The sequence below is a fragment of the Podarcis filfolensis genome, assembly GCF_964270895.1.
Source record: "Podarcis filfolensis genome assembly, chromosome: 15".
Lineage (NCBI taxonomy): Eukaryota > Metazoa > Chordata > Lepidosauria > Squamata > Lacertidae > Podarcis > Podarcis filfolensis.
In genome coordinates this window covers 5,689,766-5,701,984 of record NC_139618.1, presented here as the reverse complement: position 1 = coordinate 5,701,984, position 12,219 = coordinate 5,689,766, and the positions used below count along the sequence as shown (strand labels likewise).

The 12,219-nt window shown below is 43.4% G+C and overlaps 1 protein-coding gene across 12 annotated transcripts in view; it reads left to right on the top strand.

Annotated features, from left to right (window-relative positions):
* BCAS3 (BCAS3 microtubule associated cell migration factor) overlaps positions 1–12,219 on the top strand; it is a 451,567-nt gene that overhangs the window by 110,782 nt on the left and 328,566 nt on the right. For all 12 annotated transcript variants that reach the window (XM_083587575.1, XM_083587565.1, XM_083587567.1 and 9 more), the window contains one exon: positions 11,262–11,395. In XM_083587575.1, the coding sequence (XP_083443701.1) occupies positions 11,262–11,395 (134 nt within the window). The remainder of the gene's footprint in view (positions 1–11,261; positions 11,396–12,219) is intronic.

The window sequence follows — 12,219 nt, the reverse complement described above, 5'->3', positions numbered from 1 at the left end:
CAGAGGTTAAGGTTAAAATAGATTGCGTGTACCATTGGTTCTACTTAGAGTAGACCCAGTTGAATTGAAGCAATTGGCCTTAGAGGCACAAGAAAGATTGTGTTTTCTTTCCAAGATGGCAACACTCAAAGGAACCTTTTTCTAAAAAAAAAAATCTACTCTTGGCAGCTCAACCAGTGGCAAAACTATGTGCATCTAACTGGGTTTCATCAACAGCACAGCAATTAGAGAGGTGTTATAAATAGGGATGTATCTAAGAAATCTGAGCTGTTTTGGTTTCCTATATATATGTTTTTTACTTTTCTCTCTCTCTGTCTCTCTCTGTCTCTTCCTCTTCTTTAACTGCAAGTACCCAGCTGAGATTCCCTACCCTTTAATTTTGTCTTCTTGGGCTAACCAACTGACGCCTAGTTGAAAAGACTTATGTTGCTACACGGCCGCAGAAGCCGTCGGTTATCCCGTCGCCATCCCCGCTCGGGTCCTGGAGCCTTTTTCTGCATCTCATCAGCAAACTTTCAATCCCACCCTTTAGGCCAACCTCATCTATCAAGGGGGCAACGAGGAAAGGAAGCTCCCAAGTAAACACACAGCAGTGCCTAAACTCCTAATCACTCACGGCTTCCGCTTCCAGGCCCTATAATTAGAAGTTCTTCTTCTTCCTTGTATTCCCAGTTGACGCAAATTCTTTTTGTGGCTTGGCACCTCGCTTCAGGGCGTGGGTTTTAGTTTATGGCCAGCCCGGAGTCTGGTTTAGTCTTCTGATACTGCAGAAATAGCTCTTAAGCCACAATCTACATCTGTGCCCCCTTCTCCAACTCCCCCCTTTATGTATATCCCCTCCTCAGTTCTCCTCCCCCATCCCCAACCAGCCTTTATTTTCTTTATGCAAATGCACCTTATTTCATCCTTCACCAGATAGTGTGCATTGCAAATAGGAAGCTGTAAATTGAAGCAAATGGAAGTACTCACTGTAACAAACTTTGGTTGTTGTTGCTGTGCAAGTGTGTGAGGTCTTTGTATCTTTTGCATGCATGGAAGGATAGTTAATTCCTCCTGAATGGGATTTTTCCATCTTCTCTGTGGATTTGAGAGGGAGGAGGGAAACCATCGCTAATTGAACTTCACTTGCAAACCCCCACCCCCTTTTTACAAATGGCTTTGAAATGTCCGCATGGCAATATCTGCTCGGCTCATAAATTCTTGCCAAGTTATTACACGTACACAAGAATTTGAACTCATTTCAGATGTTATCTGCTAAATGGGACAAATGTCCCATTAAAAAACAAGCAGGAAGGCCTGGAAATTTTTTGATTATGATTATCCGCTCCTCCACTAGTGGGGTGATGATCATTCCCTCCAAAAATATTTTGGGGAGTGTTTGTGTTTCAGATGGAGGCATGGTGGAAGTGTGTGTTGTGAATACAGGTATAGTATTGTTATGAGTTGTGGGTGCCAGATTTCTAATCCCTATAATCCTAGCAAGTGTTAAAATATAAACCAGGCTAGCTTCCTCATGGTGATCACCTGGGTGAAGGGCCATTAATAAAACAAAAGAAAGGTGATGGGCCATTAAGAGAGCAAAAGAGATGGGCTCTGTGGCAGATGGCAAATGTGTGGCGCCCCTCCTCCACCTTGCAGATAGTGAGAAAGACAAAAGCCAGAGTTTAGAGTTGAACAGTGTGTGTGTGATGTCACCGAGAAGAAAGGCAGCAAGCTGATAATGTCTGAAAGGCAGAGCCTGACTTTGAGTGGATGTTTGAATCTAGGCCTGTGGCTATAGGAGAAGGAAGATCCTCTTGGGGTGTTGACACTGTGAATCCCTCCATCGTAGGCTCACGTTGTATATATGTGTAAATAAACTTTAAATCGTAATGACACCATAGTTTCCACTGTGCCTTACTGTTCAAAAGGAGCCCTCGGTAAGCTCATGGAAACCCTGGGATCTCACCCCTTGGAGATTGGGGTGACATGCAACAGTATACTTCAAACATAGCACTGGGTTAAGAGAAGACTTGGGTAAAAGGATAATGAGAGCTATATTCACATAGGTCATAACTAAACTCTTGAATTCACTCCCACTTCACTCCCACAAGAGGTAGTGAGGCCATCAGTTTGGATAGTTTTCAAAGAGGATTGCAAAATTTATGGAGGACGAGGTTGTCAATGGTTACTAGCCATGATGGCTATGTTCTACCTTCACAGTTGGAGGCAGTATGCCTCTGAATACTATTTTCTGGGTATTGCACATGGGATGAGTATTGTTGCACCATCCTGCCTGCAGGCTTCCCAGATGAGGCGTGAAGTTGGCCACTGCAAGAACATGGGCCTTTGGCTTTTGACCTTTTTGGCTTTCCAATAGGGCTTTTCTTACACTTTTTTCTATCCTAGGATACCACATCTCTTTGACTGATGTTCTGCCAAGTCCCTACTGCCAGAGCTTCAAGAACGTAGGAGTAGGAAACTTCTTTACACTGTCTCAGACCATTGTTTCATCTAGCTCAGAATTAGCTATCATAATGGGTAGCTGCAACTCTCCAGGGATTCAGGCAGGGGATATTCTAAGATCTGGTACTCAGGCCAGAGGTAGACCAAGCCCAGACTAGATCAACATGATGCGAAACATGGTGTCAAAAATGGCAACAGTGCACCTGACCTAGCAGCTCCCCTCCTTCTAGTATCAGGGGAGCCAATATGGTGACTACCAGATACTGTTGACCTCCTAACTCTCCCATCAATGGGCACAACTAACTGCAGTCTATTTCTCTGGGTCTCCTTTGAGAATGGCTTAGTTGGATAGCAGCCAAATAGTTTGCCCAACCTTAAAGCCTACCCATTATTTGAAAGCTAAATCCACATTGTTAGGTTCTACGTTCCTCTGCCCATGTATATTCAGAACTTCAAAAGAGGCATTAAGGAATTGCACAAAGTACTTCTGCTGTTTGGGAGCCAAAGTGAGAAACTTCAGTGTTGAGCCACAAAAGCTGGAAACCAAAACTCCTCAGTGAGAAGTAATGAGAGATGGAAAATAGCACATAAAAAGAGAAATATATACACACATGTGTGCGAAAGGAGGTAAAGGTTCCAAAACCTCAGCAATTTATTATTTTGACTAACAATATGGAATTAAGCACTCTCTCTCACTCACACACACACAAGGTTAAAGATGCTAATCATCTTCTAAGAATGTACTTGGGCGCACTGCAAATTCTTGAAGCAAGGCGAGAGCCGTAGATCAAATGCGGCAAGGATTTACAAGAAATATCTCTCTTCACCTCCTTGAATCAACAGCTCTTGTGGTGGAGAGCTTCAGTCCTGCAGGTGGCTGAGTCTGCGTTGACCTGACTGATTGCCAAGAGTGGTTCTTCCGCTGACTGTTTGAGTTAGCTCTGCCTTGGCGGACCACCACACTTTCCTGCCTTATCGCCATTTTGAATCAAAACTCGATGCATTCTGCACTCTGATGCAGCTGTACTGTGTGCTCTCAAATGAAAGACTCACCATATGGGCTGAAGGTAATGGGTAAGGTGAGCATATGTGAACATAAGAGGAGTTTCGCTGGATCAGGCTAATGGCCCATCTAGTCTGCATTTTGTTCCCACAGTGGCCAATCAGATGCTTACAGGAATCCCCCTGCCCCAAATAAGGACTTGAGCATAACAGGAACTCTCCCTACTAGTGGTTCCCAGTAACTGGTATTCAAAGGCCTCCAGCGCTAGAGACAGAACTTAGCTGAAGTGCTTAGCAGCCATTGATAGCCTTATTCTTCATGGTTTTGTCTAATCCTCTTCTAAAGCCATCCAAATCGGTGGCCATTTCTACTTCTCATGGAAGTGCATTCCACGGTTTAACTGTGTCAAGAAATACTTTCTTTTGTTGTAAAAGAAGGACTTGAATTTTTAGGATTTAGTCTTCCTTCACAGGATCTCTTTGGTAAAGTGCTAAAATCTCAAGGGTGCTAGGAGGAAAGCAACAGCACTTTGCCATTAGCTGCCCTCTTGTTGATGAGGTTCTTCTATAAGGCTCCTGGCTCAGGTAGTGCACTCCTCTGTCCTCACTAAGCTCCACCTGATCTTTGAAGTAGCACTCCCTGGTTTCCAGGTTCATCCCCAGCCCCATAGGATCTGGCAACCCTACTGGGACCTGGCAACTCTCCACAAGGATCATCAGTGTTCATACAAGAAGCTCCTGGTTTGAATCTGCACTGATCCTAGCAGTGTTTTGGAACCTTAGCCTGGGAAGTGGTCCTTATGCACTCTTACAGGGCGCTGGATGGCAGCCAAAGTTAACATAGGTCCTCACTTGATGAAAGCCTCTTATTTGAACATGGTGACACACAGCAGACTCCTTTGTTAGGCAGGCGAAGGGCCAGATCGGATGCCATCCATCTCTCTCTTGGAAAGAGGACTCCCTTTTCCTCCCGCAGCTGCCATATCACCATCCATCTCTTTACTCTTTCAACAAGCCAAATGATTACTGTTAAAACCATTAAAAAGGCAAGGAGAAGAGACATCCTCCTTCAGAACTTGCATCTCGGGTGCGCCATATGGACCGAGTTAAAATCACAGGTAGCTGAGCACATTCGACTCCCTTGCGTCAGGGAGGCACACCTCACGTTTTGTAAGAGTGGCACTCAGATATTGCATAGCCTGCTGGGTTGTTGCTAAGGATGCCACTTCATGTGGCTCATTTACTTGTGTCAATTTAGTTTATGGATCTGCAACTCTGCATGATATGTATAGGCCACAGAATGCCACTTCAATTTTTTTTAAAATTTAATTGTGTGTGTGTGTTTCTTGGAGGGGTGGGGAGATGATTTGGAATACTATGGTTACATGCACACAATGCATTTAAAGCAACTTTTATACCACTTTAACAGTCCATGTCTTCCTCCAAAGTATCCTGGTAACTGCCATTTGTTAAGGATGCTGGGAACTGCACCTCTGGGAGGGGTCTCTTCTCAGCAACAGCAGGGAAAAGGCAACAGGCAGAACCCATATGGCGCAATGGTAATTTATCCGAGAGCCTCCAATTCATTTCAGATATTTTCATCTGGGGAAAGTGTACCCAGCAGTTCAGAAGAGGGACAGCAGCAGCTCCTTTTAGCATTCCACAGCTGGTGGAGCCACATATCTGAGCGTGACTGAAAACTCACCGGTCACTGCTCCATTCACAGAATTCAAGATAGGAGATGCAGCTGTGCCTCTTTCTTCACATAGTTGAAGAATTTCCTCTGGTCGTTGAAGGTGTTCAGAACATGTTGCGAACCATTCATTAAGTTACAGTTACAGTTATCTTCTACAAGGGAACATAAGAAGAGCCCACTAGATCAACCAAATGACTCATCTAGTCCCTCTCCCTTCCTGCAGTTTCCAGCAACTAGTATTCAAAAGCATTACTGTCTCTGACAGGAGGCAAAGCACAGCTATCATGGCTACTAGCCATCTAGGGCCTTCTCCATGAATTCATCTAATCCTTTTTAAAAATTCATTGAAGTTAGTGGACATCACTGCCACCTGTGAGAGCAAGTTCCATAGTTTTAACTACCTATGCTGTGTGAAGAAGCACGGTGATTTGAGGACTGACGGTTGAAGGTGCAAATGGACTCAATTGCTTGGAAAGCACCGAGTTAAAAGTTCTGGTTGTGGCACATTCCTTGGTCAGTTGCTGGTTGCCCAGGATTCAGTTGATAACCTGTGTGGCAAAGGTCCTTTGGTTGGCACTGGAGGCTACAATCTCTCTCCCCATCCCCTTCCAGGTGGTCCAAGAAAGCTCAAAGAGGCAGCTGCTGGGAAGTCCAAAAAGCTGCCTTATGCTGAGTCAGACCCTTGGCTCACCTAGCTTAGTATTTTTGACAATGGCTGGCAGCAGATCTCCTGGGTTTCAGTCAGCCTTTCCCAGTCCTAGCTGAAGATGCCAGGGTTTGAACCTGGGACCCTGTGCAAGCAATGTATGAGCTACAGCCATTGAATCTGTGAATCTCGGGCACGGGTTTTTAATGTTGATGGACGTGCTTGTTCAGTGAATTCCTCTCTTGGCAGTGCGGTGATGCCTTTTTACAGTTTCACTGAGAGTCCTTTGCATTCTTGCATTAAGGCTTAGCTTTATGGGGGTGAAGCGGGCCCATTTTCCATGGCAATCCACCCCTCTCTTTCCTCCACCCCACCTTGGTTGAATCACCATGTGGCACGAGGGGACCCTAAAGAACGCCAGCTCTTTAACGTGGGTGGCCCCAATCGGATGTCTACAGTTTTCCTTAGTGAACATGTTTAATGGTTTGGCTATATGTTATTTGAAGGTTGCCTACGTCTAATTCCAGGAAAACATATTAGAGTGTGTGTGTGTCCCTGAGCAGACTTCACTGCAAGTTTGTGTATATATTGCGCAGAGGATATGACTGACTTCAGCAGTTTTGCAAGTGTGTTTGTTAGCCATACACACGTCATCCGACATCACATTATCATATTTTTGGGGGTGGGAATGTAGTGTTATTTCCTGAACCTCATTCCCACCCCAGTGTTTGGGATAAGAAGCCAGTTTTGTCCCCTTACCAACCATTCTCCTAGATTGCAGCCTGTTCCTTCTATCCCATTGGACACTGTAGGAGCCAGTGTGAATTAAACCATCCCCTATCTCCAAAATCCTCTGTCCTTTCATCTGCATAGCCATGCTCTGGCATTGGGAAGGACTTTACAGCAGAAGTCCAGGGCAAAATCAGTAGGGGGTGGAAAAATGCAGTAGGATTGGTTTACCGCGTTTTGAAGTAAATGAATACACATTACCAGCTTTAAAAAATGGGAGTGTAATAGGTTATGCTGAGACCCTGTGCTATGTCAAGTTTAAGAGGCTCCATAGCATTACTCAAGAATTGTGTGTTTATTATTATAAGCTATTATATATTATATAAGCTATATAAAGAAACTATTATTATTTTTAACTAATTATGTAAAACTTTAAATTTAGTATTAAGGGGGGGCTATTTAGAGGCCCCTGACAATCTGAGGACCTAAGCTGTAGTTTACTTAGCTCGTGTGTAAATCAGAGACAGTGTGATGCAGTGGTTAAAGTTCCAGGTCTAGGAGACCAGAGTTCAAATCCCCCTTTGGCCACAAAACTCACTGGGTGACCAGTCACTGCCTCCCAATCTAACCTACCTCACAGGGTTGTTGTGGGCGTTAGGGCAAGAACCATTCACACCACTTTGAGCTCCTTGGAAAAAAAAGGCAGGATATAGATGCAATTGTTTTTTTAAACCACCCTGGGTGTCCTCATTGGACTATTGTCCAAAATCTAAAATTCCATAGTTGCGTCACTGCACTCTGAATCCTCCTTCTGATAGTAATTAGGGCAACAAAAATACTTTTGTAAATTGACTATCAATGATTATAGGCATCATGGCACCCAGTGTTAACATCTTAACAATAAATTCTCCTTGCGTCCCTCCTGATTGGGCAGTCAGAGGGTTCCAAACTCTTCTGGCTGTGAAGTTTTTTTGATTGTTTTTTTTTTGAGGGGTGGGCAGTAGACTTTGTGAGGAATGCCTCTTGGCTTACTTTCCATGAATCTTTCTCAGGTCAGAGTTAAGGTTCCGCCATATGGATGTGATCTATAAAACCGAAAGAACCTCCCTTTGCGACATGGGTGGCTTTTCTGACATGGTAACTTAGCAGAAAGGGTGCAGTATTTTAAGTCTACTTTGCCAAAATCAGCGTGAAGCTCTTTGCAAATGGAAAGAGATGCTCTGACAAACTTCCTGTGGCTTACCAAAAAGAAAAGAAAAGGGGGGAGGGGAGGAGCAGAAGCCCAGATTGGCAGATCCACCAAATCCTGGCAGTTCAGAAGGAAAATCCTGCATGGAGTGCAGGGATGACATGTGTGCCTGTGCCTGTGCCAGGTTCATTAATACAATCTCGTAGGGCTGGGTGTTTTAAGACTTCTCCCTCAAGGTCTCCATTCTTCATTGACTTACCTTCCGTAGAAGAACCCTCTGGCTCACTTGGGAAGCATTCTGGGGCATACCTCTGTCCTTTAGAGCAGTATTTCCCACCATGGACCACTTGAAAATTGCTGAGGGACTTTGGCAGACCAATTAATGATTTTTTCTGCCTGTTCCAGGAATTGTAACGTGCTGCACTAGATGCTGTATGATTTTTAAATCCTATTTTTGCTTGCTTCTTTTATTTCTTATATACTGCACTTTATTGTATTATAACTCGACTGCAGTAAATGGAATAAATTCAATTCAAGAAATAAAAGAAACAACAACAATGCAATTAAAAATAAATGTGAATATTCGACACAATGAATCTGCTGTCTCCCTTCTTAAATCACAAATCCATACTGAATGAAGCTGTAGTTTGGGAACCCCTGGTTCAGACTTTGCTCTTACTTTCTGTGAGTCAACAGTACAACCCTTAACACCCAACAGTACTTCGTTTCTGAGGAAGATCAGCAGTGTGTGGACAACCCGTCTTTCCAAGAAATTTGTCCTCCATCGTTGATTTTCTCATGGAGTGGGAAATTGCAAAGGGCTCCCCTGAGCACACTTTGGTAACCATAGCAAGGGTTGCCAACATGGACCCTGTGGACTCAGGTGTGCCCTAAGAGGCTTTTCCTGGCACCCACAGGGTCAGGTTGTATATCTGAGGCTGTATATCTGAGAGCATCCTTGAATCTGAATCATTAGCCAAGGAAACTCAGGCTTCCCAGATGGTACATCTGGATGGAAGCCTCTCAAACATCTGGTTGGATGTACTTTGTCTTTTGACAACCAAGAAATAATTAATGTGGAGTCAGCATGGTGGTCTTCACTAGGAAAGGCTGAAGTCGCTTGAGCTTAATATATGAGAGAGATCACCTCAGACCACCACGTTTCCTTCTGCCTGGGTCTTTGGAAATGCTACAGGAGCACAGGAAAAGTGCAGAATTTGACACTAGGGACACCATATCGGATGTCCTTTTTTAAAGCCTCTAGCCCTCATTGCTGCAGAGAGGTTTTGAAAGTGTGTGGGCAATGCCTTGAAACAAAAGCGAGAAGGTTGACAGAATTATTCCAGTGGTGCTGGTGCTGTCCTTCTTGAGATCTTAGGAACACAAATCAATGGTTCATCCATCTCTGGATTGTTTACACTGACTGGCAGCAGCTCTCTAGGGTTTATGGCAGGGGTCTCTCCCGTCCCAACCATGAGATGCCAGAGATTGAACCTTGGATCTTACGCACACAAAGCAAATGCTCTCCCACTGAGCTATGGCCCTTTATTTCTCTGCATAGTCTCCTCCTCTGCCTCATGACGGACTACATTGTGCAGAATAAATTAAGCTGGGCAAGTTTACTGAATAATTTGTGCCAGGGTTAGATAATTTAGGGAGATATATGGATAATATCTGTAAACCTCAAGTTTTCTGGGTGCAGAATGGTAATTCCCTTTATTTAAATGTGGAACCCATTTTGGTCTAGCTGTGTTCCACTACAGTCTCCAAGCTTTTTCTTAAAATTCCAGCGCTTATGGCACATCCAGTCAGACTCTGCTAAAATCTAGGCTTCTCGGGACAGGTTGCTTTCAACATAGTAGACCAGACTGGGACAGCGGACAGTTAAACGGTCCCACGACTCCTGGGGCTGGCTGCCACACACTTGCACGTGAGAGAGTGTGCGTGCTTGCGTCTGTTTTTGCAAGCGGAGAGGGGAGGAAATCAGGACTCTTCGGATCTGTGGAGAAAAGAGGGCCAGAAGATTTTGGAGGCCAAATTCAAACAGTAAGAATGGTTTTCTTCTGCACAGTTGACAGCAATTTTGTGTGTTCCAAAAGTCACTGACAACTCACTTACCCTCTGCCCAGTAATTATGTAGCATTTGGAGGAGACTAAACGCAGTCGCAAAAAGAAAGAAAGAAAAGACTTAATTGCAGGCCTGGTTGTGGCGTGAAGCTCAACACAACTTGGGCAAATAAATCACATCTTCCATAACGCTTTCTGCTTCTGCAGCTTTCACTTTTTGCCATGGAATGCCCCAAATCCCTAACGGAAGAGAATCTCACGCTAGAACTTTGCACAGTACATACCCTTCCTAACCCCTCACTTTAAGCGAAGCTTGGAAATGTGCATCTTGTGACCCCATGACTCCATTGAAAAGAAGAAAGAGAAAAGCACAAGTTAGACCTTCAGGCTCTAAGGCTTCAGGCCTAATCCCTCTTACTTGAGAGTAAGCCCTATTTAATTCAATAGGACTTATGTCTCAGTAGACATGGTTAGAGGTCTGTGCTATGAATCAATTTCATCGGTGGCTTGCTATGTTGTGAATTGCCCTGAGATCTACGAATGAATGGGGTGTATTATTATAAATAATAATAATAATGATGATGATGATGATGACAGGCTATAATCTTAAGCACTCTTACTTGGGAGTAAACTCCATTGAACATAATGGGACTTGCTTCCAAGCAAATGTGCATTTCATTGCATTGTTAAATCAGCATATACCACCCCCCAGCATTGCAGCGATGAAAAACATTATTTTTTTTAATGAGACTTTGATTCTTATTCAAAGAATAAAATTTAGTCCTGGCCTCTCTATATTGCTCTGACTGCTGTATGTAAAATGGAAGTGAGATGATAGGGTCGGGAGGAGGGGGTAGGGATGGGGGATTTAACTCACTTCACATTTAAAGGCGAGTCTACCTAATTTGCAGTTTCTGACAATAATAATAAAAATTGCAGTTTCTGAAACTACCTGAAATGAAACAAAGTTGTGCTTCAAAATTCATACTTCTCAAATTTCACAGTGTGGTTCTCCAGCCAAGTAACGTGTACAAAAATGCATTGTATTGGGGGGAAATTGTTTTGGGGAAAAAATGTGTATGTTGGGCAAAATTGCACACAAAAATGTTGGTATTAGCAGAAACGTGCATGATTAAAATGCCGATCAATTTTCATTTAAAAAATATGCAGACTGATGTGGAAATGTGGAGACGTAAATTCAAGATGGGGAAAATGAGAAACAGAGAGAAACTGACAATGGCAAATTATCCCATTGTGTGTGTGTGTGTGTGTGTGTGTGTGTGTGTGTAAGTAAGTAAGTAAGTAAGTAAGCAACATAAGCAATTTATTTCAGTGTGTTTCATTTGCACAGAATGCAGGCTATGAACTTCTTTCTTGGTGTCTGTTCAGATCAGATCCAAAAGTATTTATTTGTTTTGACCACAGGTCATAAAAAATTAACCCCCTGTTCTGAGTGTCTCTGACTCCCCTTGTTTCCTTTCTTCCAGGTATGCTACTGGTTACGACAGACACGCTGGGCCACGATTTCCATGTTTTCCAAATTCTGACCCACCCCTGGTCATCTTCGCAAAGTGCCGTCCATCACTTGTACACGTTACACCGCGGGGAGACCGAAGCCAAAGTAAGTTGCATAAGAAACCACGAGGCTTTTTATCTGACTTGGCAATTGGAGGAATCAATGTGGGTGTCCTTGGAAATTGCTTGTCTTGCAGTCAAGTCAGAGGAAGGCCATTTAAGATGGATTCGTGTGTTTTTCTAACAGATTTGTGAGTGTGTGTGTTTAACAAGATGATAAAATGCGGCTGCGTTTGCACTCTCAAGTCCCACAAACCAACAGTTTTTCAAAGTATGAGCATTGGGTTTGGTGGGTCAGTGCTAAGAACGGGAGGGAAATTAGATTCAGCTTGCATTTAAAGGCAAACCTACCTCATTCACACTTTCTGAGACAATGTGCAAGCCGAACCAATGTCATCCTTTGAAATTTACTATTCTCTGAATTTTGCAATGCAGTTCACCCGTTAAGTAATACATGCAAAAAACAAACAAACAAACATGTACTAGGGTAGAGGTTGCATTTAAATGTATATATTAGTGAAAATAGCATACAAAAGTCCATTATATTAGGGAAAATTGCTATGCAGAAATGTATATGTTAGGAGAGGTCTGCACTAAAATGCTGATGAATTTTCATTTTTTAAAAAATTTGCTAACTGACATGGAAATGTGGAGAACCGGATTTAAGATGGGGGGGATGAAAAACAGAAGCCTAAATTGTCCATCCTCACTGTCACATGACTGGAATGTCAAACAAGCAAACTGTAATGGCAAAAGGTTAGTGTAGAAGATGCTGGTGTATTGGTGCCTCTTCTCTCAGCTGACCTGATTTCAAAATGCTTGTCCAATGAAGCAATGATTGCCTTGGCACTTCTGGGATGGTACATACCC